Raw genomic sequence first — 26087 nt, forward strand, 5'->3', positions numbered from 1 at the left:
CACTGCAACCAACTTCAATCGAGAGTCTGCGCTGAACAATTGCCAGTATGTCCAAAATGCTGTCAGAGTTCAGCTTACTCTGTCAAAAAAATTCTGTGAAAATATCCTCGAGCTTTTTTATGAAGCGGTACAGCTGACTTGAGGGATGAAGGAGGCCTCCTCGGTCACAAAAGTTGGTCAGCCGAACAAGTTGAAAACAGCCTCGGCGTGGATGGTGAGGTATGCGCACTTTTTTTCCATCGATAATATGCACAGACGCGGTTGCAAGTGGAGTTCGCAAACTGCGTTGGTGTCTTCCGGAAGCTTGTCCGCTCTGTGCTGGTTCTTCTCGCATTCTTTCGGCCTGTTTTCATCCTTCAGGACGCCAAACAATGACAGGTCATGCTTACTCTTCACGAACACGTTGCCTGTTAGACACCCAAGCGCCTCACAGTGGTTTTGCCCTTGTCGCGGCATGGTTACAGTATGCACTGTAAAGCATACTGTGATCTCGCGTGGTGCGTTACCGTGCGTAACGCTCAAAGCTGACGGCAAAAACTTGGCGCAACAATGTCGACAGCCACACAACGTGGCTCAAACTCTGTTGCTCTGTAGGACTTGACCGGCTTACAACCGGCTCAGCTGCAACGTCCCTCCCAAAATTCTTCCACTGATGTAGAGAGCCTACATGAACGGCCGTTTTTAGGGTGGAGACATCTTAATAAGTGCCTTCAAGAAACTCAGCCAAAACCAGCGGGCAACGGGGCACGCTGTTGCCAGCTTCCACCAAATTCAGCATAGTTTTCTGTGCGCCGCCATTTTGGAGCCAGCCGCCCTTGTAACAACACACAACACCTGGGCTTTTGACAGCGGCGGTTCTCAGGGTCGTGTAAGCGACCCAGTTCTCAAAGTGAGCGCACGAAGAAATTCGCAGCCCACACACAAACACTTGCGACATAATACTGAGGTTACGCTGACACGAACGCAAGCGTGGCAACAGCTCAGACTAGCGAGCGCGTCTCCGTACGAACGCGCGGACGCGTCCCGTTTGTGGGCTTCCTACTCGCAATGCGTGGACGCAGCAACGACAACTTCGGTTATCTACTCATTCGCGAACACCGCGAAACACATATACGTGTGCCGCAGGATAAAACAGTGAACGAAATACGCAGTACTCACAGAGCAAATACGAGACGCACTGGTGGGCTCCCAGCCGTCTCGCTTCACTTGAGCCAGCCATAGTTGTCGTCGGCCAGGGCTCGCTGGGAAGCGGAACATTCGCACCCCCGTTCTGTTGTGGTTAGTGCAGAGCGGTACGCAGCATCCAGGCATTCTAAGGCTTCACCGGTAGCGTTTAACACGCTACCGCAACGTTCGATGCCGCATTATTGAGAACTAAACGCAACCGGGCGTAGACGCTGTGCGGGCACCAAGATGGGGCGACAGCGCGGCGTTGCTGTCTGGCAACATTGTGTTTTGACGGGCGGCGGTGCGTTGGCGGCATGTAGTGGGTCAAAGGCTGACATCACCCTAAATACGGCCGTTCATGTAGGCTCCCTAAATTGATGGCAATGCCAGCGCCGCCGCTCGTGCGACCAGAGAACCACAAACGTGCGACATTTCTGGGGAGGTGTTTCGGTTCACCCGGTGGCACGAACCTTTTCGAGGCAAAAACGTTCGATTCAATCAACAGCCGCTTAAAACCGGCTTGACTTGGCTTAAAGTGTATAAATAGATGGCGTTAAAATCGGTGTGTTAGAATGGCGTTAGAATTATCTATTCATACACTTTAAATCAAGTCAAGCCGGTTTTAAGCGGCTATTGGGTGAACCGAACGTTTTCGCCTCGAAAAAGTTCGTGCCACCGGGTGAACCGAAAAACTTTTGTCTTCGTACTAGTGGGCGGCGAATCGTACTTCAGGCTTCGTTTATTGCTGTGTTTCAGTTTTGTTTTGAAAAAAAAAAAAACCCTTTTCAACTAAGTGACTTGATTCGAAATGATAAGCCTAAAAGAATAAGGTTGTGAAGCGCAAACAGTGAACATTTGTAATTTATGTTTTCGTAAAAAAACAGCTCCAAGCCACACAAAAACACACGGAGCCAGAAGCAGGCCAGAAGTATGATAATTAGACAAATGTGTGTACTACCCATCATTCCCATGCTCGCTGAAGTGCCGTATGTTGCAGCTCCCTTAGACACTAGCGCCAGAGTTCCCTCTAGTGTATATTGAGAAACTCTATGCGTTAGCCGTCTTTAGGGTGGCAGGAACGCGCTTTTGGGCACTCTTTCGGTTGCCGGTCATCACACCTCCCCAATCTAGCCACCTTAGCGTCTTATACTTTAGTTGCCAGACTTTGGGAATAATTGTTGCCAGACTACTACTAAATTTGGCAAAAAAATTGTTTTGTAGTTGTTGCTTATATGTGAGTTTGGTGTCGTCCGTGGGGCATTTTTCGAGTGCGTGAGCTGCGTTTTAATTAACGAAATGAACGTAAAACGCGCGTTGCATAAGTCGGGGCGCGTTCTTTTGCTGTGTGCGCTGCTGTGCAATTAAGAGATCGTGTCGTCCGCCGTGCATTTCGCGAGTGTGTATATCCGACGCACCCCAATTATCCAGCCTTGACACGTTTATTCTTCATATGTACACGATTGCTGACACTGCTAGGATAAGCCTAGCGTCCCCGTCGTGGGGCATGGTCGACGCGGCTTGATCAGCTGTGAAAATATAGAAGGGGGGGGGGGGGCAACGCACCGCCTGCTGCGACTCAGTTTCCTCATCGTCCCTAATACTGAGACGCGATCTCTAATTCTAATTGCACAGCTGCGCACACAGCAAGAGAACACGCTCCGGCTTATGCAACGCGCGGTTCCTTCCGTTAGTTTCGTCGCACACACACTCGCGAAATGCACGGCGGACGACGCGTCGTTGATAAGTGGGTGGCCTCGGAAACCTTGAGGCGGGTGGCGGAGTCGAAGAGGTGCCCTGTAATCGATGGCTAGCCTGATCAATTGTCCGCATAGCGGGATCAGAAGCATGTGGTGCAGGAGATCGCAGGGCCGCCGCATAAGTCAGCACAGGGGCCTCAGGCCTTGTTGGCGCGAGTGAAGTGACCACCTGTCAGATCTCATTTCGGGTTAAGTCTGCGAGAGGATTTACGGGTGGTTGGGGTCCCGCTGCTTGGAGTTGGCGCAGCTCGTCCCACACGACGCTTCTTATGAACTCTGCAAGGGCATGCCTCTCGCTGTCAGCCCCGATAGAGCATGCAGCAATGGTGATGTCGTGGCATTCATACTGTGATGACCGATGCTGGAGAGTACGCTCCATTGTGGTTGCCTCATTTATGAACGCAACCACAGTCGTAGGTGGATTGCACGCGAGTCCGGCGAAGAGCTGCTCTTTTACACCACGCATTAAATGCCGCACCTTCTTTTCCTCAGACATTACAGGGTCGGCACGCTTGAAGATTCGAAGCCTGTCCTCGACAAAGATCGAAACTCTCTCGTTAGGTCCTAGCTTCCGAGACGAAATGGCCTGCTCCGCTCTCTTTCTTTCGGCGCTGCGGTACGCATTGCGAAACTGTCGGCTGAACTCTTGCTACGTCGCAAAGGAACCCTCGTGATTCTCATACCACGTTTGGCAGAGTCTTCCAACGCAAACTCTCCGCAGCTTGCGAGCTTCAACCCATTTGTTGATGTTGGCAACTCGATCGAAGTAGTCAAGCCAGTCATCAACATCCTCAAAAATGTCTCCATGAAATGAGCGTGGTGTTTGCGGTGCATGAAAAACATGCGGGAGAAAAGAATGGGCGTCGTTGGTTTGACTCAGGACTCGCTCGCTCACCTGGTTGGTAGTCGAGGTTGCAGTCTTGTCTTAAGAAAGAGGACCGTGTTCGGGAGATAGTCCTCGCAGGCGGCGATTGCTTCTTGCCGTGGGAGCTGTAGCTGTCTCCAAGTAGCTCGGTGTGTCGGCTGAAAATCTGGAGTCGAGGGACATTTACCCAGCACCTCCACCAGTGCCACGAACGAAATAACAGACAGTCACGAATCGAGTCTTGCTCGCCCCCAGACCAGGAAGCAATGTTCTCTTCTTTCTCTACTTCCAAGCGATTTCACGCTACATTCGATGGCTCATACCCATTACCTGTGACAATATATATATATAGATATATAAGGGAAAGAAGTGGATACTTAAGGGCTCGTTTTCCCGTGTTTTGACACAATAAAATCTAACAGACAATAATGCCAAGGAAAGTATAGGGGAGGTTATTAGACCAAATTGTAAGCTAATTATGAAGAAAGAAAAGTGGGTGAAAAGATAACTTGCCATGGACAGGAACCGAACCTCCGACCTTCGAATAACAACCTTCAAAGGTCGCAGGTTCGGTTCCTGCCCACGGCAAGTCATCTTTTCACCCACTTTTCTTTTTCACATTTACCTTACCATTTGGTCTAATTACCTCCCATATGCTTTCCTTGGCATTATTGTCTGTTAGATTTCATTAATATTGTGTCAAAACACCGGAAAACGAGCCCTTAAGTATCCACTTCTTTCCCTTATTCATTAACGAGGGTCTCGTACTGGCAGACTTGGTGCCTTAGATTGTATACGAGGGACTATTGGTCAGCTGCCAGCTCGTAATAAGTTCCCGTGCTACGTGACACCACATAGGCTCATAAAGGAGTGTGCCACACTCGCCGCCATGGCTACAGATGGCGCTGACTGACAATCCGTTTAAATTCACATATATACCCAATAAAGTGGCTGGGAGGATAGCAGCCGTGGTAGCTCAGTGGTAGAGCATCAAACGCGTTATTCGAAGGTCGCAAGTTCGGTTCCTGCCCATGGCAAGTTCTTCACAGTTACCATACAATTTGGTCTAATAACCTCCCCTATACTTTCCTTAGCATTTTTGTCTGTTAGATTTCACATATATATATATATATATATATATATATATATATATATATATATATATATATATATATATATATATATATATATATATATATATATGCACAAATGTGTGCAAGTGAAAAATTCTTCAATAAAAGTGGGTGGGGCTGAACCCCTCAATCCAGTTAATGACTCGCATGGAGCTAATGAAATGTCACTTTGTCAAGTCCCTCGTGCATATTTAACGAGGATGGGGTCAAATAGGAGAGGTCAAACACAAAATAAGAGCTTCCTCGTGTTGTTCTCTTTGCTTTTTTTTTTGTTTAAAAATATGCGCTGTGCTTAACAGAAATGACATGATCACCAATTGCCCAAATTTTCATCCTTCTGTTAGTGAAATGTTGGTGTGATGGATCTGTGCTTATCTAGAGTGAATAGTGTATTTCAAATTAGCTTTTGTTTTCTCCTTGAGCCCTGACACCGTTATATCCCAAAAAAACCTCGTTCCCAGAAACACATGTGTGACTACAGTGCGCCAGCAACCACGATATGCGAAGCATCCCTATGACAACTGTTTATTCTGAAAGCCTGCAGCTGACAATCAGTGCATGAAATAATTTGTTTTATAAACAAGAAAAGGCAATTGTTTGTACATTTGACCTCAAAGTGGCTTCCATCTCATTTTTATGTTGGGACTGCAAACCAAACCGACGTCGTGCGTATTCCATTACGGTCTATGGCAGTCTTGTTCGTTTTCACTCTGTACTCGCGGACAATTTGTCTTGGCAATGAAGGGAAAGCTCCTGGGGCAGACCTTCTGCACATGTACCACTACGCGAAGTAGTTCGGTATGTAACGCGTTCTGTACTGCCGTGAAAAGTGATGGCTGTGCGCGACCAGCATTTCATATCAATAAAGACGTCGCTTGGCATTTCAGGTACAGTAAAAGCTGCAAATTTTTTATGCGTTCAGAAACATGATGTGACAACAAATAAATTCAAACAAATACGTCAAATATAAATTAAACAAAGCTATGTCCTGTGTCAAAGAGCAATATGCAAAAAAAGAAGGCAGAATTTTTATATATTGTGTCGAAAACAGACACAATTGTAGGACTACATTCATTAGTGGTAGGATATGCACGATTTGGCTCTGTAGCATTGGCTGATTTGTCACAAAAAAAAAAGGTCCGCGATTATAGCAATACGGCTGCTGGTGGCTTCGCATGCTCCCATTGATGGAGGTATATTGTATATTGAGAAACTTTATGCGTTAGCCGTCTTTAGGGTGGCAGGAACGCGCTTTTGGGCACTATTTCGGAGGCCGGTCATCACACCTCCCCAATCTAGCCACCTTAGCGTCTTATACTTTAGTTGCCAGACTTTGGGAATAACTGTTGCCAGACTGCTACCAAGTTTGGTGAAAAAATTGTTTTGTAGTTGTTGCTTATATGAGAGTTTGGTGTCGTTCGTGGGGCATTTTGCGAGTGCGTGAGCTGCGTTTTAATTAACGAAATGAACGTAAAACGCGAAATTTTTATATATTGTGTCGAAAACAAAGACACAATTGTAGGATTACATTCATTAGTGGTAGGATATGCACGATTTGGCTCTGTAGCAATGGCTGCTTTGTCACAAAAAAAAGGTCCGCGATTATAGCAGTACGGCTGCTGGTGGCTTCGCATGCTCCCATTGATGGAGGTGGGACTGCCACTCCAGAGGTTCTATAAAGCCTCCATGGGACGGCCACTCTTTTTCTGCACTTGCCTCCAAGTGAGATTTGCACCAGCAGGAATAATAGTAATAACAATAATAAACTGTTGAAAATATAAAAACAAAAGCTAAAAATAATGTGAAATGGCAGGTACTCAAACGGTCTTTAAGACAAACACTAAAGTACAGAAAAAAAAATGGGTGCGCAGGTAAACACATAAGAAGAATCTTAAATCGGATGCAAAAGAGTTAGCTGATAGCCCTTTTCGCATAACGTTCCAATTTGTTGCCATAGCATTCATTGCTTCCTCCTTCAGGCAAGATTGCTGTTTCGCGCCATCACCAGCGTCACGGAGGGCGAATCAGGTGATGATGATAATGATGATAGACCCTCGCTGGGCTTGCCCCGTCGTGGATAATGGCACATAAAGGCACCAAAGAAAGTGTGGGAGCAGTTTCAGCGCAATAATGCATTTTGTAGCAGTATGGTGAAGCAAAAGCGGTTTGGCGCAGCACTTCCAATCTGTATTTTCTCTCGGTATTTCTTTTAAAAGGCCATATTTGAGTATGCGTACTATAGCACTACAACAGTAAACCTATTACTATTTTGCATGCGAAAGGAATCTCTCTTGTGGCAAAACTTGCTCATGCACCATAGATACAAAACGTTACTACTGTGGGAATATGTCGCCACATAAGAAGATTAAGTTTTATGAGCCATATCATGTCAGAGTTACAAAATAGTTTGTAAACCATTATATAAGCTTTTAACTCTCCATACCAAAATTGAGCTGTAAACAAATAGGAGCCGTTGAAACTGCCCCAAACCAACATTTTTTTTTGACAGTGAACAAAACATCAGGACTCTCCAGCCCACTTTTGGCAATAAGAAATATATTTCATCTTTTCAATATACAATTGTCTTCAGTGTAATCCATTTAAGGGTCCTCAAGTGACAATGCAAGGCGAGTCCAGAACAAGAACACATTCAGGAAAGGTTCATGACTGATCACACTGTAAAAGATAGCACAGATTTTGTACAATCAAGTGCTGAAAAATGGGTTAAAAATGGAAATCTCGGGTAAGGTGACAAGATTCATGTTGTAGTTCTACTGAACTATACATGTAGCACAGTGGTATAATGTCATCGTGATGTCTTCTGGAGGTGCCGGTATGGTCTTAGTTGGTGCTGGTTCTCAGGCTGCTCCACTGCTGCAGGCCGTGATGGGGCAGGAGGTGTAGCAAGCAAGCACTGACCTAGGTCCCTCTCTTTGTCTCTCTCCATGGCACGCAGCTTGGCTTCAATTGCTTGAATTTGGCTGTTAACACTGCATGAAAATATGTGCCAAATTCAAATGTAAGTAGAATCACATACCGAAAACAACCTGCATTGTATGAGAAGCTCTCATCTGGAAAATACCAGTCCTATTTCCGCTGAATTGGGATTCTTTTACATGCACAGTCCGCTTGTGCTAATCCACAAGTTGACTGTGTATGGAACAACGTGCGTGTGCACATGTGTGTGGGTATGAATGCTTTCAGATATTTCACAGGAAACCAAACAACAATGCTTATAGTTTCCAGTTTCCTGCCATAACACAGGCACCATTGCTATGCTGTGCCACTTACAATGCTAATCTTGCCAATTTTTTGAGATGCCAGAAGCTGTCAGGGCTGTTTCCTACAACAACCCACACCAGAAGATATACTTTGCCAACATGACGCATTGACACTGAACACCACTTGGTAAATACTGTATAAGAGCTACAGTCAGCAAAGCTGTTGGAATTGATGCATTGCACTGGGTGAACCAGCCAAGTTTTGCAATAATGTAAATGTCAGTAAAAAATTATGACACTGCATTTACAAGAGCATTTCATAATCCCAAGAGCATTTCATAATCCAAGAATACATGGAAACTATACGACTTGAGCAAGTCACGCTATGCGTATAATTGATGATTCATCATAATAAAGTGTACTCCACTCTGGTAAACACAGGCACTGACCTTTTCTTCTAGCCTTTGCACAGTGCATATCAGACTAAAATAAGTGCCCTCGCTACTCATTGCCTCAAGACTGTTCATACATAAAAACTGGGCACAACATTAACAAGCGGTTTTTATGTTACTTTGCCAGGGCGGTTGCTTGATCAGCGATCACCACAACTTAGCTTGTACACACAACGTTCCTATATATTTATGCCAGGAAGATGAAATGATACCACTACTGCCAATTGCTCAATCTCCCATACCTGAGGCTTGTTTCCGATGCAATAAAAGACGTGATGCTATACAATTTTTCATAGCACAAACTTTCATTTTATAAAAGGAGATGCAAGATTTCATGAATTATTGACATGAAAAGAAGTTTCTTCTCTGGTTTTCTTAATGACCCTCCAGAGAAAAATTTAAATGCCAATAAGGAACTGACGCTCTACATTGTAGTACTTGCAGAATGCTTGCTTCTTGTTTTCCTACTTTTCAGGCACTAATACGTGATACTGCATGCTAAAGAGTATCTGAATCATCCGATGATTACACACCAGCTATTGCCATGATCAATCCACAAGCACAAACGTGTGGCTTTTTCTATTTGAACACAGGAAATTTAAACCAAGAGTTCCATTAAAAAAATACTGAACCAAAATTTTGCCGCTGAGATTTTCAGCCAAACTTAAAGGTGACAAAATAAGCAAATACAACTTTCATTTCAGACAAAAACTAGCAGAAAATAATGAATTTATTGCATTTTTCCAAACAGCCACATCTAGCGACCACACAGTGAACTAGAGGTGGTGAAGTTAAACACCACCACAAATGGGTTTGCCAACTATGCTAGCCATTAACCCACTCAACTCCTACGATTCCTAGAACGCCTACGAATGGCACTGGCAATGAAAAATGCTCTTGAGTGGGGTAAAGCTCATAAAGGGTGAGACATGTCTTAGCATCTAGGGGAGTGTGGGATGTAAAGGAGTAGTGAAGAAAGGAGAGTAGCAGGTCAACAACAAAAAAAAAAGCACCCTGCTTCCACTGTGGTGATTTCGATATCACAGCTCAATAAAACTTGTTGTTGGGCTGGTTGGTTATTTGTTATATTCTAATATTTAGCACAACCTTGACTCTCGCAAACACTCACACAAACATTGACACACACATGACACAGCGCTGAGTGTCGTGTGTGTTACTCGGGTGTGTTACTGTGTGTGTCGTATGTGTTACTGTTACTGAACAGGAGTGATGGAATGCTTCAGACAATGTAGTCCCGGTGCTTACGTCAAGTACTTAGGCATACTTAGATACTCTGTGCCTTTCTTATGGCTATTACTGTGAACAAGGCTCCCGTAGCAGGTGCCGAAACATCAGTAAACATATTTCTTTAGTAGGTGTACCCTTTCACGTCTACACTAAGAAGCAACAGTTACGCATTCAAGGTGTCTACCAATTTGCTTTTTCAGAATTCCCTGGCTTTTCCAGGTTTTCCATGATGGTTTAAAGCAAATTCCATGACCGTTACGTCTGCTTGAAAAACTCTGTGCACTAGAAACAGATGCACGAGTGGTAAAAGGCAATACTATAGAATAAGTAAATGAGGCAATCCTATAGAATAAGTAAATAAGTGTACCGAACGTGCTCAGAATGTTCTGAATGCGTGCGGTAAATATGAAAAAATATGTGTATTTGGCCAAAAGGATACATCCGAGCCAGAGAGTGAGCAAGTTGGCTGTTTGGCAGAATGCAAGCACACGAGTTAAAATTAACTACAGCTGAAAGTTTGAAGAAGCCGATGATAGTCCTACAATGCAGCCAAAGCTGCTAGGAAATGTGGAAGTGGCACCACGTCATGGCATCGGTGTAAAAGAAAGACACCTGAGCTCGATCAGCATCGCCACTAGAGTATATTCTAGTTCACTACAGCGGATAAGGCCCAAGCTACTTAGGATGTGGATTGGATTGGATCTAACGCGACCAGGATTGCTGTATTTACTATTAATTTGCATCCCCACTTAAACTGTACACCTCTGGTATATACTTTTGATTAAAAAAATGATAATACCTATATACTACTCGTGTATTCTGTGCTTGCCTTGAAAATGATCAGGTGTGAAACAGCCGAAGTACAACTCGGAGCAGCAAATTGTTACTTTTGGAGCACTAAACTCCGAATTTGGAGCAGGTTTTGGGGAAAAAAACAAGCATTTTTTTATCAAGAAATACCAAATTTGATGCAGTACAAAAAAGAAGGCTTACATTAAGGAAAAAAAATATGTAGATACCATTCAACATCAACTAAATCGTGCAGTGTGAACATCAGCACTGCCATTTCAGTGAAAGTAGTATTTTAAATCACCCCACTGAGCAAACAATCATGAAGTCCATATTAGCATTTGCTGCACCTGTCAAATTATTTGACAGGCTCTGCGAGCTTTAACACAGGGTTCGTACAGGTTTCCAAAGCGAAAATTTAAGGATATTTAAGAACTTTCTAAGACCTGTTGCAAGTTTTTCAAGGACTCAGAGCGGCATGCTAAGTTGAAATTTTTCATTCTAAAATTTTCAGAAAAGACCAATTTTATTGCACTTAAGATAAATATATGAATATTGCAATTATAAAAAAAGAGCATAGTGTTAAGAACTTCTAGCACACTTTTCCACCCTTTCAATAGGGAGAGGGCACGATGCCGTGTCGGAAAGTTACGCACTAACAGGCTTCAACACGTACGTGTAGTCAGGCCTTAAAGGAGTCGTGCCACAATATTGGTGGCTTGCACGCTCTTTGGTGCAAGCGTTCATTATAGCACAAACAAGCACAATACATGCACCAAGATTCATTTATTCTCACTGAATAATTTATCGCCTCATTGATATGGACAATTTCCAATTTCTACTTGTGGGCACCGAGTTGGGCAGGTACGTGGCAGTGTAGCTGAATTAGTCACGTGATTACAAAGCTTTGCACATGACATTCTGAGTGTCGTCTGCTCTCGCACACATGTGCCACACAAGCATCTGCAAAACAAACGCGCCGCTAGTTGCAGCAGCCGCGATGCTTTCCCGGTACGTACGCGACAAAAAAGCCTGGACCTCCACTGACCTCACAACAGATCTGGTGCGACGTCGCTACAACTCTCGTTGCCCTTTTTATAGAGCTACGTCAGTGTTGGACGTGCTCACGATGGGCCTCGATTATGAGAATGAACGTTTAGGTACACTTGGAAAGTGACTTGAAATCGCTCAACAACCAAGAAGTAAATTTACTCAACAACCACGAAGTAACAACTGTGACAGTGGTTAATTTACACTCATCCTGTGGATACATGTGTGTTCTTTTCTAGCATCTTTCTAGGCATTTGAGCATCACACTTCCAGAGTCGAGCTGTAATGGTTGTTCATAAGCATTCCTCTTGGGCTTCTTTCTTTTCGTGCGTCCTTTGTGCTTCAGCGGCGCATTGCATGTATGAAGTTGCTAGACCTTCTTCGTGTGGCATTCTAGTTTCTTGCTATCGCATTCACTGCTTCACCCTCGCCACAAAACTAACTTTTTATTTTCACAAGTACTTTTGCAAAATAAGACCATGTGCGCCCACACCGCATTACTGCTTCAAAAATGAATAGTTTAACAGGTTGACGCGTTGATCTACCACATTTCCGAGGTCACGATGTCAATATGAGAGGGCAGTGTTCATGAAATTCAAGGATTTTCAAGGATGGCAAAAAATTCTAGGACTTTCAAGTACCTTGAAAATGCATTTTTCAAATCAAGGGTTTTCAAAGATTTCAAGGATCTGTACGCACCCTGAAATATCAATCTACCAAGCTCATGACCTTGAAATTTGGGAGAGTTGTGAAACCGAAAAGTGGGGGTGGCAAAAAAAAAAAAGAAACTGACACACAATTTAGTTTTTTTTTTTAAAGGTATGGAAGCAGAAATCTCATACACTGCTTCAAATGATTGCCAGTGGCTTATTTAAACGTCAGTAACTATACTGGTACTAAGAATTGTACGGCGTACAAACGCATCAGTAACTGAGCAAAATTTGAAATGTCGCACTAGCGCTAACAGCCCCTTCTAAATCTCAATATGCTTTTCTGCAAGGCACCTGTGTACTGCAGCGAAAATGGCTCAAGTAACATTAAAACTAAAGCCAAGAAAATTTCCCAACTGCTACCCACCACCCCACTTCTCACCCCCCCCCCTTTTTTTTCCACAATAGGGTTATGTGTCACTTCGGCTCACTTGCAAGTCCCGTTCGGGCAGGTAAAGTAACAGCGGCGCACGCCCGTTGGCTCGGCGACGGTACCGAATATTTATCGCCAGGACCAGGACAGGGACGACGCAACTTCAAGACAAAAATAAATGTTTTATGTGCCACTGCTAAGGCAACCAACGTGGTCACTGGCAACGCCGGCGTTTGGAGCACGTCAAGCTTGTTTGCGCAAGGAAAATGCAGCACACGTTTCCAGCTTTAGTTCTTAACAAGCCATAGGCACGTTTTCAGGCTAGGAAATTTACATTCCCGTGAAGCGTTGATGGCTACAGCAACTCATTTTTGTCTTGAAGTTCTGACGACCCATTGATAGGTATCCATTGCAGTCATTGGACCGATGGGCATGCAGCGATGTTACTTTATTTGGTCGATCGTGATTTAAAGCATATTCTAGGCCCTATAGTTAAGGTCTATGTGCTTTGACTGAAGATGCAAGCTGCTGGTGGCGATGTGGCCTGCATTTCTTGACGAAATCACCCCACCTGAAAAAAATCTTGAGGCTGGCTGGGCGTTTTGGGCCAGCGCGGTGCGATTTTAGCAAATTTCACGGTTTTGGCACAGCAATTGAGAATTGTATCAAATTGACACAATTGGAGCAGCTGTTGCACCCCTGAATGACTAACAATGTCACAAGAACGGAGCTGCACTGCATAATTTTCTCTCTTTGGTTGCATTGTAGTTGTATCGCGCAAATTAATCTCCTGTTGCTTGAAATTTTTTGCTTTCTTGCTTTCTTTCTTTTTCGATGATGAGCACAGGCATGTTGATGTTTTATTTCTCTGGGCTCCGACGCTTAGAGTTTGCAAAGTCCTCAGACGCCTGCAACGAAAGATAGGGGTAGTGTTTAAAGCTATGACATTCGATATGTGCCGAGAAGAAGGAATCTCTCTGGTCCAAGCTTCCTCAATTCCACATAGTTATCACAGATGCGGGCGGGTTACCTTTCTTTGTGTACTCTACTATGGACATAACACTAAAGACTAATCACAAATTTTATAATACCATCTCAACAAACTGAAACGAGAAAGTTAGATGAAGTTACCCAACTCTACCCGTGAAACGCGATCTACCAGCAGTAAGTGCGTAGCTGACAACGTCTGCTCTTGCATCACTAATATAATAGGGTCATTCCACGCCAACTCGCAGCCTTGGCACTCCACCATCTGCGATTTACTTGAAAAAAATTCAGAACTATCTACTTAAAGCCAAAAGTGCTCCCTTTAAGCATTTTTCGCAAAAACAATTTTTCAGTACCGCAAGCCTCATGTGAATTTTTTTGAAAAGCTCGAAACCATACCTTGTAAACGATGTTGTCGACGAATCTGTTCTTTCTAAATTAGGTTAAGACAAACTTTTGCCTTTAGAACAATGGTAGGCGCTTTACCTAAAATAAGCTTTACAATCTTTTACGCTATCGTGAATTTTTTATGTGGCCTCAAATATAACAAATATAGTCCATATTGAGGATTTTTTCATAGAAAGACAACATCAGGCGAAATGTGATAATTGACATTAGCATATAGCCAGAATGTTTTACTTTAGACCAAAAATAATTTGAGGTATATACAGTAGGAAATAAAGTTTACAGGTGGTGACAAAGTTGCAAAAATGTTCAATTTTGCACATGTTCGGCCATGAATTCAACATTGAGGTGGTTCTATTAAAATATGCTCAATAGCAGATTTAGTAGCAACTTTCATTCTCTACTCACTCAGAAAGTTTTAGCAATTTTTTTTTTGTTTTAGGCGAGAAAAATATTTTTGAACTTGTGCACTACCGCTCTCGGGGTTTGCACGTGTTTACACGCCGTAACAATGCGTCGTAGCGGTAAGTAGAAGCTGCAGGGATGTGGAAAATCACAGTGGTGCCACTGAGGTCTTACGATTAAGAGCAATTTTCGGAGCACCAAAATTTTTTATTAGGAGCACATTGGAGCAGCAAAATGTTCTATTTTGGAGCACTTTGGGCAGCAAAATTTTCCATTTTGAAGCAATCTGGAGCAGCTAACCTCAAATCCTGGAGGAGAACCAAGTTGCATTTACATTCAAGGACATGAAAAATTATTCCCAGGCTCTTGTGAGGAGCTAGAAATATTTAGATAAATTTCAAATTTCATGGAGTCAATTATCTTAGAAGCATTCGCTATTTCAGTTGATGATGCAAGAATAATGGTGTGATGCTATTGAGAATTCAAGAAAAACTGGTTCAGTGATTATTTTCGTAGCAAATACACAGAATACTGATCAAATAAAATTGTACTTGATGAAATAACAATATAAATACACCTAAGTGGTTATCAGCAGATATGGTAGACAAATGCTGAGATGTACAACACTAAAGACTCTCACAATCCCACTAAAGACTCTCACAATTCCAAGTGCATTTCTCTAAGATGACTTTAAAAATAAAAAAAAGTTATTTTTCTTCATGACTGATTATACTGCTAGGCTTAATATGACGTCATTCAGCTAGTCTCAGAAAGCCAACCTTTTCCGGCACTCGTCTCTGTGCTAAAACTACACAATTTAAAAAACTTCATTTCCTTTTTCAGCAATATATTATGTGGCTAGGGCGTTCTGTTTATACTCCAAAAAACCCCTACCATGTCCTCCAGAGAGCAGTGCATAAAATATATATCTTACAGGGTACCTAATGCATACCAATGTGAAGGCAAGATCCATTTTGTTTTTAATGGGATAGCAATTATTTGAACAATCTCGACTGCAATTGCCAGGGCTGTAGCCAGAAATTAAAAAAAAAATGGGGGCAGAGGGGAGATTGTACTTTGATATGAAGGGAGGGGTGGGGGGGAGGCAGGCAAAAGATAATTTTGCGCTATATATGCCAAGGCGAAAAAAATTTCAGAGGTGGGGGGGGGGGGGGGCACGTTGCCAATGAGCTTCCCCCCAGGATACACCACTGGCCGTCATGTTTTGTGTAATGCCCCAATTGATAACATCCTCCGGTGCATCATGTTTTATGCGCTGGTGAATTCGTGCGAGCGGGGGCAGCGAACGCAGCTAAAGCAGAGATAAGAAGAGCCGACCTATCTGCTTTGCAATGATGATGAATTCGATACATTAAACTGCATGCCAGGCCTCCCATCGATTCTTATTCAAGCAGAGAGGAACGCGCTGCTCGTGCCCAAGGAACAAGAAAGATCAAGCTAGGAACACGAGGGGGGTAGGGAGGGGGGGAGGGTGGGGGGAGAGGGGCATTGTTATGAACTTTGACTTCAAGGGTGTGAACGCTGGCGCATGCGCTATTTACAGCTGGTATACCCTTCTACCTTGTACTCCCAGCCCCAACAGACTGTGCGAAAAGTGCTTTGCTTTCTAGAGCGGCCATAAAAAGGTATGCACTGAGCCTTGATCGCAAGGCGGCCACACCATCGTCGCGCAATTTCGAAGGTCCATTCGTACGTTCTGTTTGTGCTGTACAGATAAAATCACACTGGTCTAGAGCAGCGGAGCTTGTGCCAGCTGACACTGTTGTTGGCCGCGGTTTTTATCTCACGTTAGCTACAAGCTTTCGTTGATGCTTACATTACAGTACAAGGGCTTAACACGCAGTATGGCCATGTTTGGTAGCATTAGGGCATCTCTCTTTACATATTTATGAAGAAAACACCAGCTGGAGCGGCTGGCTGGCCGCTCTAGGCAAGTCTGCTTCCATCTGTACGTGCATCGACGTGCAAGAGATGTTTCGGGAGTTTCTAGTCACCCAAGTTGTGGATATCGAACACTGCCATGCAGCAGGTTTTTGCGAGTGTACGGACCTTGTAAATGGCAACCCCACTGCTAGCGCTTCTCACCGGTAACGTCAAGCCTTATTATTTGGTATAACAATGCAATTCTGACATCCCCGCAAACACGGACTGAACCCCGCTCCTTTCGAGATGTGTGCGCTCGTTTCTCAAACCCACGCATAAAGGGCATTCCGGAGTTAAGTACCAGAAGGATTAATTCTACCATTCTCGCGGGCTCCCGCGCGCAAACACGAGGACCGGGCGGCGCCTTGTCGTCTACAGACAGTCTGACAATGTACGGTGGAGATAATCGGCCCGCTCCCTTCAGATCTGTGGCATGGGGGAGCAGCAGAACACCTTTTGTTGGTTCGGGGAATGCGACCTTTGCAGCAAGCGCCTGTGCCGGGTTCCGTATGCCTTTCCGTCAACCTCCGTGGCTCCAGGGCTTATTACTGCATTCTGCGCGGATGGCCGCCCGCGGCGGTGAACGACAAAGAAGCGGCTGCTACGGAGAATTTGGCGGGAGACACCGAGCTGCATGAAAACGTTGAGACTTGGTTTAGACATCGGCTCGCCAAGTGCCGAAAGCATCGGGACCATTGTTCGCCCGTAATTAAAGTGTCTTCGGACGGCTCGCCCATCACTCTCCCTGAGGCTTGAGTTTGTACATCGTTACTTGCTCGGCTTTGTTTGGGAGAGGGTTTTCTACTGGTGTAGGCCACGGGGGCAGCCGCCGAAGAGGATACACTCGGACTGAGAAGAAAAGATATGCCGGGTGGAGTGGCGGACTGGTTTGGTGCCCCGGTAGGGCGGAGTCGGGTCCTACAAAAAGGGGACTACGAGACGAGCTTGGAGGCCCGAGATACGATGTGAAGAGTCGGAGAGAGACGGAGCGTTGAGATTGAGATGGTAGAAAGACGGAATGGAAAAGGAAGATAACGGTGCAAAGAGATAGCAATGGGAATCGATGAAATTATGACTGAGGCAGAGATGATATGATGAGGAATCAAAGTTAGAGATGAGAAACGAGGAAGCGAGTAATTGCGGGACGTTATGAAAGAAGATTAGGATGGAAATCGCCGAGAGAGACAACGAAGACGACGAAGACAATGAAGACTGACAAGACGGACCATTCGTGACACGAACTTTATGCACCCTATTTAGATTAGCTTTGCGGGAAGGGAGGTGGCCTGTTGAGACATTGCGTGGTTTCATTCATTGATAACTTTATCATTTGTGTCGTCGTGTGTTTATTCTGTATTATTCTGTATTCTGTCACTGTTACTTAACTTATGTATCCTGTTTTGCGTGTCGCGAGTATTTGCTGATGTGTTACAATTTCGTGTAACAGAGATGTCGTTTACGGACAGTATGTGTGTACGCCATTTGCACTTGCTATTAAATTAAGTGAACCAGTAAAGAGAAACAGGTCGTAGCGACTCTTACGTCCCAGCCCCAGCATGAATCCCTGTATGTGGAAAGTGATTGAGACACGTAGCCAAGAGGGAACCGGATAAAAAAAGGGTTGAGTGTTCTTCCCTCTCTTTGGCGATCAGTGGCGTAGCGGGGGACGTCTCACAATTTATTGGTATTGCATTCATCGCTAAAAGCGTAAGTGAAACTAACAAATTGTACCTTTTATATCCGATATCGTGTAACTCCAATGAATGCTGGCTAAAGAGGCAATGTTCACTCTAGTTGCTGTAGCTTTCGTGCTGTCATTTATTTAAATGCGAAGCAGATGTTCGCGGCACAGAAAGTTCACGAACAGTTTCATCATGCCTCGAGATAGCGCGCGCCAGCTACTTCAAGCGACGCAGCAGACTCCCCAACACCTCTCTTGTCAAAAGAAAGCAATAAATGCGATGCCGTGTTAATTTTCTTTTAATCGTCAGCTGTTGAACGTGGAAAGCGAGAGGCGTACGTGTAACAAGGCACAGTCGCTTCACAGGCCTTCTTTCACATGCTTTCCAACATTAGAGCCACCAGCAATGGCCTTATGGCTGCGCATATTCAAACCAAATTGTGGTTGCTTTGACCAGAAAAGATGCTTTTATAAATGAGATGACATTTAAAAAGAAAGCATGCGAGAATTTTCAATTCAGACCCTAGCAACCTCGAGTTCGAAAGGGCAGGGTTCCTTAGGGGCTTTTACCGCCACAGCGATTATAAACCCAGATGTGCTGGTGGAAGGAATTAAAAAACAGCTCTTCTGTATGATTATCCATGGATAAAGTATATTAGAGAAAAAGTGCCAATGCGTTCCCACTATTTATGGTGTTCTTCTGCGGAGGGGAAGCATGGAAACTTAGATCGAGGTGTCGAGACAAAGACATGACAGACATTCTAGCGGCAGGCGTGCAGTTATTAGCGAACTTTGCTTTATTAATTCCGTGCAACTCTTCAAACGAACTATCAGCAGCGTTACTAGAACGGATAATATCCGCCCATGAATCGCCGCCAGAGTTTCACACTACCGGTCGGACTAGACGTCACAAGCCCCTGTGGAGAGCGCGTTTTGCCATTAAGCGGACTTGCACAACAAAGTGGCGTCGACACCAAACATAGCATCGTGGATTTTATGACGCACGCATGACCGCTGTTTATTTAGCGTAATAAAATAGGTACGTGATTGTGACTTTGGTGGCCCCAAAAACAAGGTGCACATGTTATTGACGCGCCGGCGGGGCTATTGCCGGTGATAGACGCTCCCAAATCCAATTTTGGTGGAGTTTGGCGCAGGAGTGGGATTACTGGGATCATCTAGAAAATATAATAAACTTTTGTCATGCTCATTTATTATTTACAAGCTTTGCATATTTTCTTGATTGTAGTGCTCTTCCTACTTCTAAATGTTAGCATATAGGTAGTGGTGCTTTGCCCTCATCGGTACCACTTCCCGGTTCTGCGTAAGCATACTACGCAGGTTGCCAGCGGAGAGCTGCATGTGGTTAAATGCAAGTCTTATAAGGAGGTCTCGTGTTTCTCATTCACTAAGGGTAATACTAGCTTGTAAATAGTTTAAATAAACATGGACAATGTTGATCATGTTGTCCTGATGATCCTCACGTCTCTGAAGCTTGTACTTACCGCTAAACGCATTGTTACAGCGTATAAACACGTGCAAACCCCTCACAGCAGTAACAAACAAATTAAAAAATGTTTTTCTCGCTTAAAACGAAAACTAATTTGCTAAAGCTTCCTGAATGAGTAGTCAACGAAGGTTGCTACTAAATCTGCTATTAAGCATGTTTTTAGTAGGATCACCTCAATGTTGAATTCACGGTCGATCATGTGCAAAAATCGACATTTTTGCAACTTTGTCGCAACCTGTGAACTTTATTTCGCACTGTACACGCCTGAATTTATTTTTGTTCCACAGTAAAACAATTTGGCAATATGTTAATGTCAACTATCACATTTTGCCTAATGTTGTCTTTCTAAGAAAAAATCCTCGATTTGAACCTTACTCTCCATATTTGAGGCTACATAAAAAATTCACCAAAACGTAAAAGCTTGTAAACCTTGTTTGAGGTAAAACACCTATCGTTGTTCTAAACAAAAAAAATTTGTCTTAACCTAATTTAGGAAGAAATAATTTTTCTATGTGTTTTTATGAGCTATGGTTTCGAGATTTCCAAGAAAATTCACATGAGGCTTGTGGTAGAGGAAAACTTTTGCCCAAAAAAATGTTTTGGGGGAACACTTTTGGCTTTGGGTAGATAGTTCTGAAATCTTTTGACTAGCCTCAGCTAATGGCCGTTCTATCAGAAGGCCTTCAAGCCGAGCCGAAATCATGGTCACGACAAACATGCACAAATTCACCGACGTGTGTAATGTTGTGGTTGGTGTTTCAGATATGCTGTGTGATATGTAGAAGCAACAGACAAAATTAGTGAATATGCCAACATGAAAGCTAGGGAATGCTTCAGACAACGTGAAGAAAAGTTGCCGAGCGAAAATTTCCACGGTCATTTTTATGCTTTAGAATGTCAGAATTGTGACACCAGTGATTTCAAGAAAGGTTAAACAACACGAATATGACGTCAGGGAATAGCGCGTGACCTTACATGCCCTCACTAAACACGTGGAATCTACAGGCTACCAAACTGACTGGTCAAGCGCACGTGTTCTGGCCAAAGAAAAATTTGCATCTGGCTGCAACTGGAATACCAGGACATACAGACAACTGCACTTACGCTGAACAGGAGTGATGGGACGCTTCCGACAATGTAGTCTCGGTGCTTACGTCATGTACTTCGGCGTATTTAAACACCCTGTACCTTTCTTAAGCAGAGTTGGAAGCGACATTTTACTATTTGGAGCAAATTATGGAGCAGGAAAAATGGTGCCTTGGAGCAGGCTCAAGTGTCTTCGAAGCAGAAAAAAATGCTATAGCTTAGGGTTGCTGTTGGTGTTTTCCGAGCAGATGCAAGTTCCTAATGACTCCTGCAGTCTAAAACATCACTTGAACACCTAATAAATATTTACATTTATTATTAAGCATGCTGTATGCTAGTATGCAGCCAGTATACAAGCAGGTAAATCATGGGGGGGGGTCAAGAGTCAAGAGAGTTTGGACTTTTCTGGTGTCTGGTGTTCAGGCTGTGGTGGACACCCCTTGCAAGTGTCCCACTTGAGATTTAGCTTTACTACGTGATACAATTGAGTCAACAGTTAAGTATAGTGCAATCAACTTTTTAAAAGGCTTATCTTTTACAGCATACATGTGGTAAGTGCGCCGGAACTGTGTGAACTATGGGAATGAGAAAAAAGTGAAAAAAAGAGACTGAATAGAACAATGCAATGGCTTGAGCTCGGAACCCATGCTCGATTTTTTTAAATTTTTATCTGAAAGCATAATTTCATTCCTATATAAATAAAAATACAACCCATATTAAAAATACAAATTGGGTACCATGGCCTAATATGTGTCACCCCTTGAGATTTTTCTGGATTTACGCCACTGAGTAGCATACTAGGATGATAGTGTATACAGCTTGCTTTTGGTTTCACTTAGGTTCACAGGATGGTCCCATGGTTCAACTTCATTATTTTTAGTCTACCAACACCATTTTGGAGCAGGTTTGAAGCAGTTACTAGCAAATATTGCACTTTGGAACAATTGGAGCAGCGCTTCTACCACTGCTTATGGCTATTCTTGTGAACAAGGCTTCCATAGAGGGTGCCGAAACACTCGTAAACTTTCTATTCCTTTGGTAGGTGTATCCTTTCGCTTCGACACTAAGAAGCAACAGTTATACACTGCTTTTTATTTTTTCACCCATCTTCTTAATGTTACCTGTAGTTGCAGCCAAAGGAGTGGCTTTTTAAGCTTTGATTAATAGTAATGTATATTTTTGCGACGATCACACAGACTGCCATCAGTTTCCATGACCTGGCCAGAGTTTTCGAAAATTCCCCGACTTTTCTCTGACTTTTCTAAAAGGGTATGAATTCCCTGACTTTTCCAGGTTTTCCAAGTTGGTAGACACCCTGAGTGTACATCTCACCAGAAACCTTGCGGACTGACGTCATGTTCTTGCTGCTTGACTTCAGCGTGGTGTGCCTGAAGGATGTGCCACTAATAGTCACTGAAGACTTCAATGTTAATGTACTCCAACGTGAAAATCTGCGGCTGTCCCATTTCTCGACGCTGAACTTTGACTTCACGCAGTCAACTATTCACGACAACACCTGTTTAGATATTATCGTTACTCCATAATTGTCAATTCAAGCACAATTGACAATCAACCATGTTCACATTTCGTATGGTTCCTGAATCTCCTAGCCTTTCTACGTATCAGCCCAACGTGTTGCTATCCCATTCACTGATTCATCTTTGTGCCAAAATTGTGACTTTTTTTTTGTATGTGGCGGCACAAGGGAATCGGCCAGGCCACAACAAAAGGCGCGGCCACACTATGGTTGTTGTATGAGGAGGCAACAGCTCCTGCAATCCCATGAAGGAATCACAGAGGCCGGCATGTTTCCTTCGTTTACTTCTATGGACTTAGTGCTAAAAAAATCATCTCAGATTTAATACAAGATCTCAAGAAACTGTAACGAGGCGCTATAGTTACGCTGTGCTACACTTTAAACATGAGCTACCAGAGATAAATGTGTAGCCGAGGATGTCTGCTCTCGCACTGCCAGTGAATAAGCTTAGAGGGACCGACAACCAATTTTCATGGTGCCACATTTTTTTAGCGGAATGGAAAGCTTACTGGTCAACGAGTATAATCACAAAACGGCAAAGTGGAAAACTCTGAGAAATGCTTGTAATCAGAATTTTTCTATCTGCAGTGAATATCAAGTCGTATACTTACATGCGGCAAACAGTGAGCGCGAGAGTGGTTCGTGTTCGAGCATGGTGGTTTCTGCAGATGCGTGCATTTCGCACGCATGCGCCGCGGCTCGACTAGGGTCACTGGTAGCTGCAATGGCAGTGCCGCTCCTCATTATGTAACTCCTTTTTCATTGGAAGCAGTGCAGACTTGAGTGGGACTGGATAATGATATACATACTCTAATTAGCCTGATGCTGTGTGATATACATACAGCATCAGGCTACGCAAGTAGTACGTACAACAAAGTGATTGACTTTATATTATTTCATAAGCCAGCTTCAATTATCTTCCACCAGGCTGTGCCACATGATGGTTTTTGTTACCATTAAGTATGATTTAAAGATATAAACCGTACTCACACCACGAAAAGGATGCTGAAATTTGTGACTATATTTCACAGTCTTTTCATTTCTACTAGGATCTAATAACATCTTCTGGCCAGTTGTCGGTCCCTTTGACACGGCTGGGCAAGCCTCTGCTAATGGTACCTCTAGTCTAACGAGAATTCCTTCAGGCCAAGCTAAGATCGTCGCCAAGACAAACATGCACACATTTATTGGCCAAGTAACTTCGTGCTAAGGAGTTGGGATATGCTGTATAATCTGTAGAAGCAAATGTAATGCGCTGCCCTTTTTTTTCCCCTACACTTCTGCTCAGGTGGTCACTGTGGTTGCAGCTGAAGGAGTTACATTTTCAGCTCTGATCAAAGGTAAAGATTATTTTCCTGAGAGATGCACAAACTGCTGTCAATTTTCACGACCTGGCCAGGTTTTTCACAAATTTCATGACTATTCCAGACCTGTCTAAATTGTTGACTTTTCCAGGTTTTCCAGGTTGGTAGACAAACTGCCTATTGCTAGCACAAGTAGCCTGACCACCATAAAACTTGCCACATGTGAGAGGAATTTAGTACGTGACATTCTGCGGGTTGAACCAAGCACTAAAGCAACCATACCAATTTAGAAAATCCAGTTTCAAGTACGACCTCAAGTTTTCTTCCAAGATGCATTTTCTTCAGCACCGTGTAGGATGAAGGGGGCAAGGAGTTCACTAGTGATAAAGGCTCAGAGTGGCACTGCTGATGAACATCAGTACACGGCATCTTTGAAGCAAGAACAGGCAAAACACAAGTGCCTATGTCATCAGTAGTGACTGTGACACAATGTACGTTTGATCACACGACTTGTGCCGAGCTGCCATCAATTGTCCACGCGTGCGTGTGCGATTGCACTAAAAAAGTCGCATATTCAAAAAAAAAAAAAAAAAGTGTTCAAGGCCACGAGGTGTGCATTACGTTTTTGTTTGCCCCTCCTGTTCCTCCCTGCTTAGTTTTCAGCACTTTCGTCGGGACGAGAGAAGAGAGAATGCGATTGCAGCGTGTGACAAATCTTTGTAACTCTGCTCGCACTGGACGGATTCCTAAACTTTTTGCGGTGTTGAATTTGCGAGGCAATAAGCTCTTCCAGTAAATTATTTCCATAGTTACTGTTTCAAGTGTCAAGTGTTTCAGGGCTGTTTTAAGCCACAGACCATTGTCATCTGTGCCGTAGGATGGTGGTGTCAATCCATCAGCCGAATCTGCGTCCCTTGAAGAGTGCGAATAGTTGCCGTTGCCCAAATGATAAGAGCTATCATAAGAAGGGCAGATAGGCAAGAAAGTGGTAGGAGAGGTTGGCTAGTGAGGAGATGGGCATGAGATTGCTGCTCCAGCTGTGCTTACTTTCACTGGTGTGCCACTGCCAGTTTTGGCCAGAGCGTGGCAATGTATTCATATTAAAGGTAGTATAGCCCAAAACTCAAACACTACATATAGTTTGTTGCCATGTGGCACAAGGTCTACAAAAAGCTATGACTAAGCCCTTGGGCAGTTTGCAACAGTGTCAGTGGGTGACAAGATGTCAGTCATGTAGACAGAAAAGCATTCTAGAGATGACTCGCAGGGTGTTGAAGGCCTCCTCACACTCACTTCTGTCAAGTTGCTGCGATGATAACTGGGTTCAGTCATGCAGTGACTTTATAAGCGAACACAAGCAACTTTGTAACTATTGTTTACAGAAAACAGAGAACAAGAAGACAACACAATCGCAGTGATGCGTTGCATGACTTTTATCCTTACCTGTCCATGCCGTTTTACTGTGGCTACAGAGACGCAAATTCGTAGGTTGAAACCACAGTGAACTAATAGAGGAACAGATTTAATTCAAGCATGAATTACACATTACCCCTTGTCAACTATCAATGTCTGAAACAAGCTTTTCCTTTATTGTTTGAAATGTCAAAAAACAGGCCTTGAAAAAATGCTACATAGGCGGCATTTAAAAAATATGTGCCAAGACAAGAACTGAGGTTGTTGGAAATACCATGGACTTACGGTACAAGCAAGGTTTGAGTTTGTATCCACATACAATTTCAAACATGTGTGGCAGGTGTGACTAGGTTGAATAACAAAATAAACCCAACAAAAAAACAAAATAAAACAATAACAGCAACAGAGCTTACTTGAGAGTTGGCTTTTGTTCTTTCTTTGCAACTCCTAGACATAAGCCTTGCCTTCGATTTGCTAGGTCAACCTGGTGAGCAAGGTGAAAAATATGAAGATCAGATACAAATAAAAAGTCACAGTCCCACACAAAAGGTCAAACAATGATAGTGAAGGCAATGCAGTAAATTTAATGCCTTGCTTATGCCACCGTGACTCTGTATGAGGTACCAAAGTAATAAGAAAAGAACACCTATCACTATCTCATAGTTAATTCCTTTCTCATCAGTGCAATGATTTCTTGCGCAAGCATCTATTGATGTATAGTTGGCATACTTCTCGGAATTCGAGACAATGATTGATAGCTGTTCCTCTTGTTGCCTCTAAGAAATAAGCCTAGATGAATTTGATGACACAAAATTATTACAGGTGACCATTGCTTGTTTTTCTGAGAGGTGTGCACATGTGCAGTGGCAAGCTGTAGTGCCGAACAAAAAAACACCGATGCTTCCCTACTCCTTCAAGGCCCTTCATAAGGCAATGGCAAAGAAGAAAGGCAGAAAACCGGCCTATTTAGGGGGTGCCCTTTCTAAAGTCCGAAACCACAGGCTCATCCTACCCATGGCAGCCACAACTTTGGGTAGCCTTGCACACGAC

General features: G+C 43.6%; 1 protein-coding gene across 1 annotated transcript in view; it reads right to left on the reverse strand.

The window, feature by feature from the left end:
- Window positions 1–7461: 7461 nt before the first annotated feature.
- Window positions 7462–26087, reverse strand: part of LOC119161560 (putative RNA-binding protein 18) — a 35117-nt gene continuing 16491 nt past the window's right edge. Inside the window, exons 4-5 of the mRNA XM_075879029.1 lie at window positions 25451–25521; window positions 7462–7912 (exon numbers count right to left, since the gene is read on the reverse strand). Of these exons, the coding sequence (XP_075735144.1) occupies window positions 7729–7912; window positions 25451–25521 (255 nt within the window). The 3' untranslated portion in view covers window positions 7462–7728. The remainder of the gene's footprint in view (window positions 7913–25450; window positions 25522–26087) is intronic.

This window comes from Rhipicephalus microplus, chromosome X (genome assembly GCF_043290135.1).
Source record: "Rhipicephalus microplus isolate Deutch F79 chromosome X, USDA_Rmic, whole genome shotgun sequence".
NCBI classification, from domain to species: Eukaryota; Metazoa; Arthropoda; class Arachnida; order Ixodida; family Ixodidae; genus Rhipicephalus; species Rhipicephalus microplus.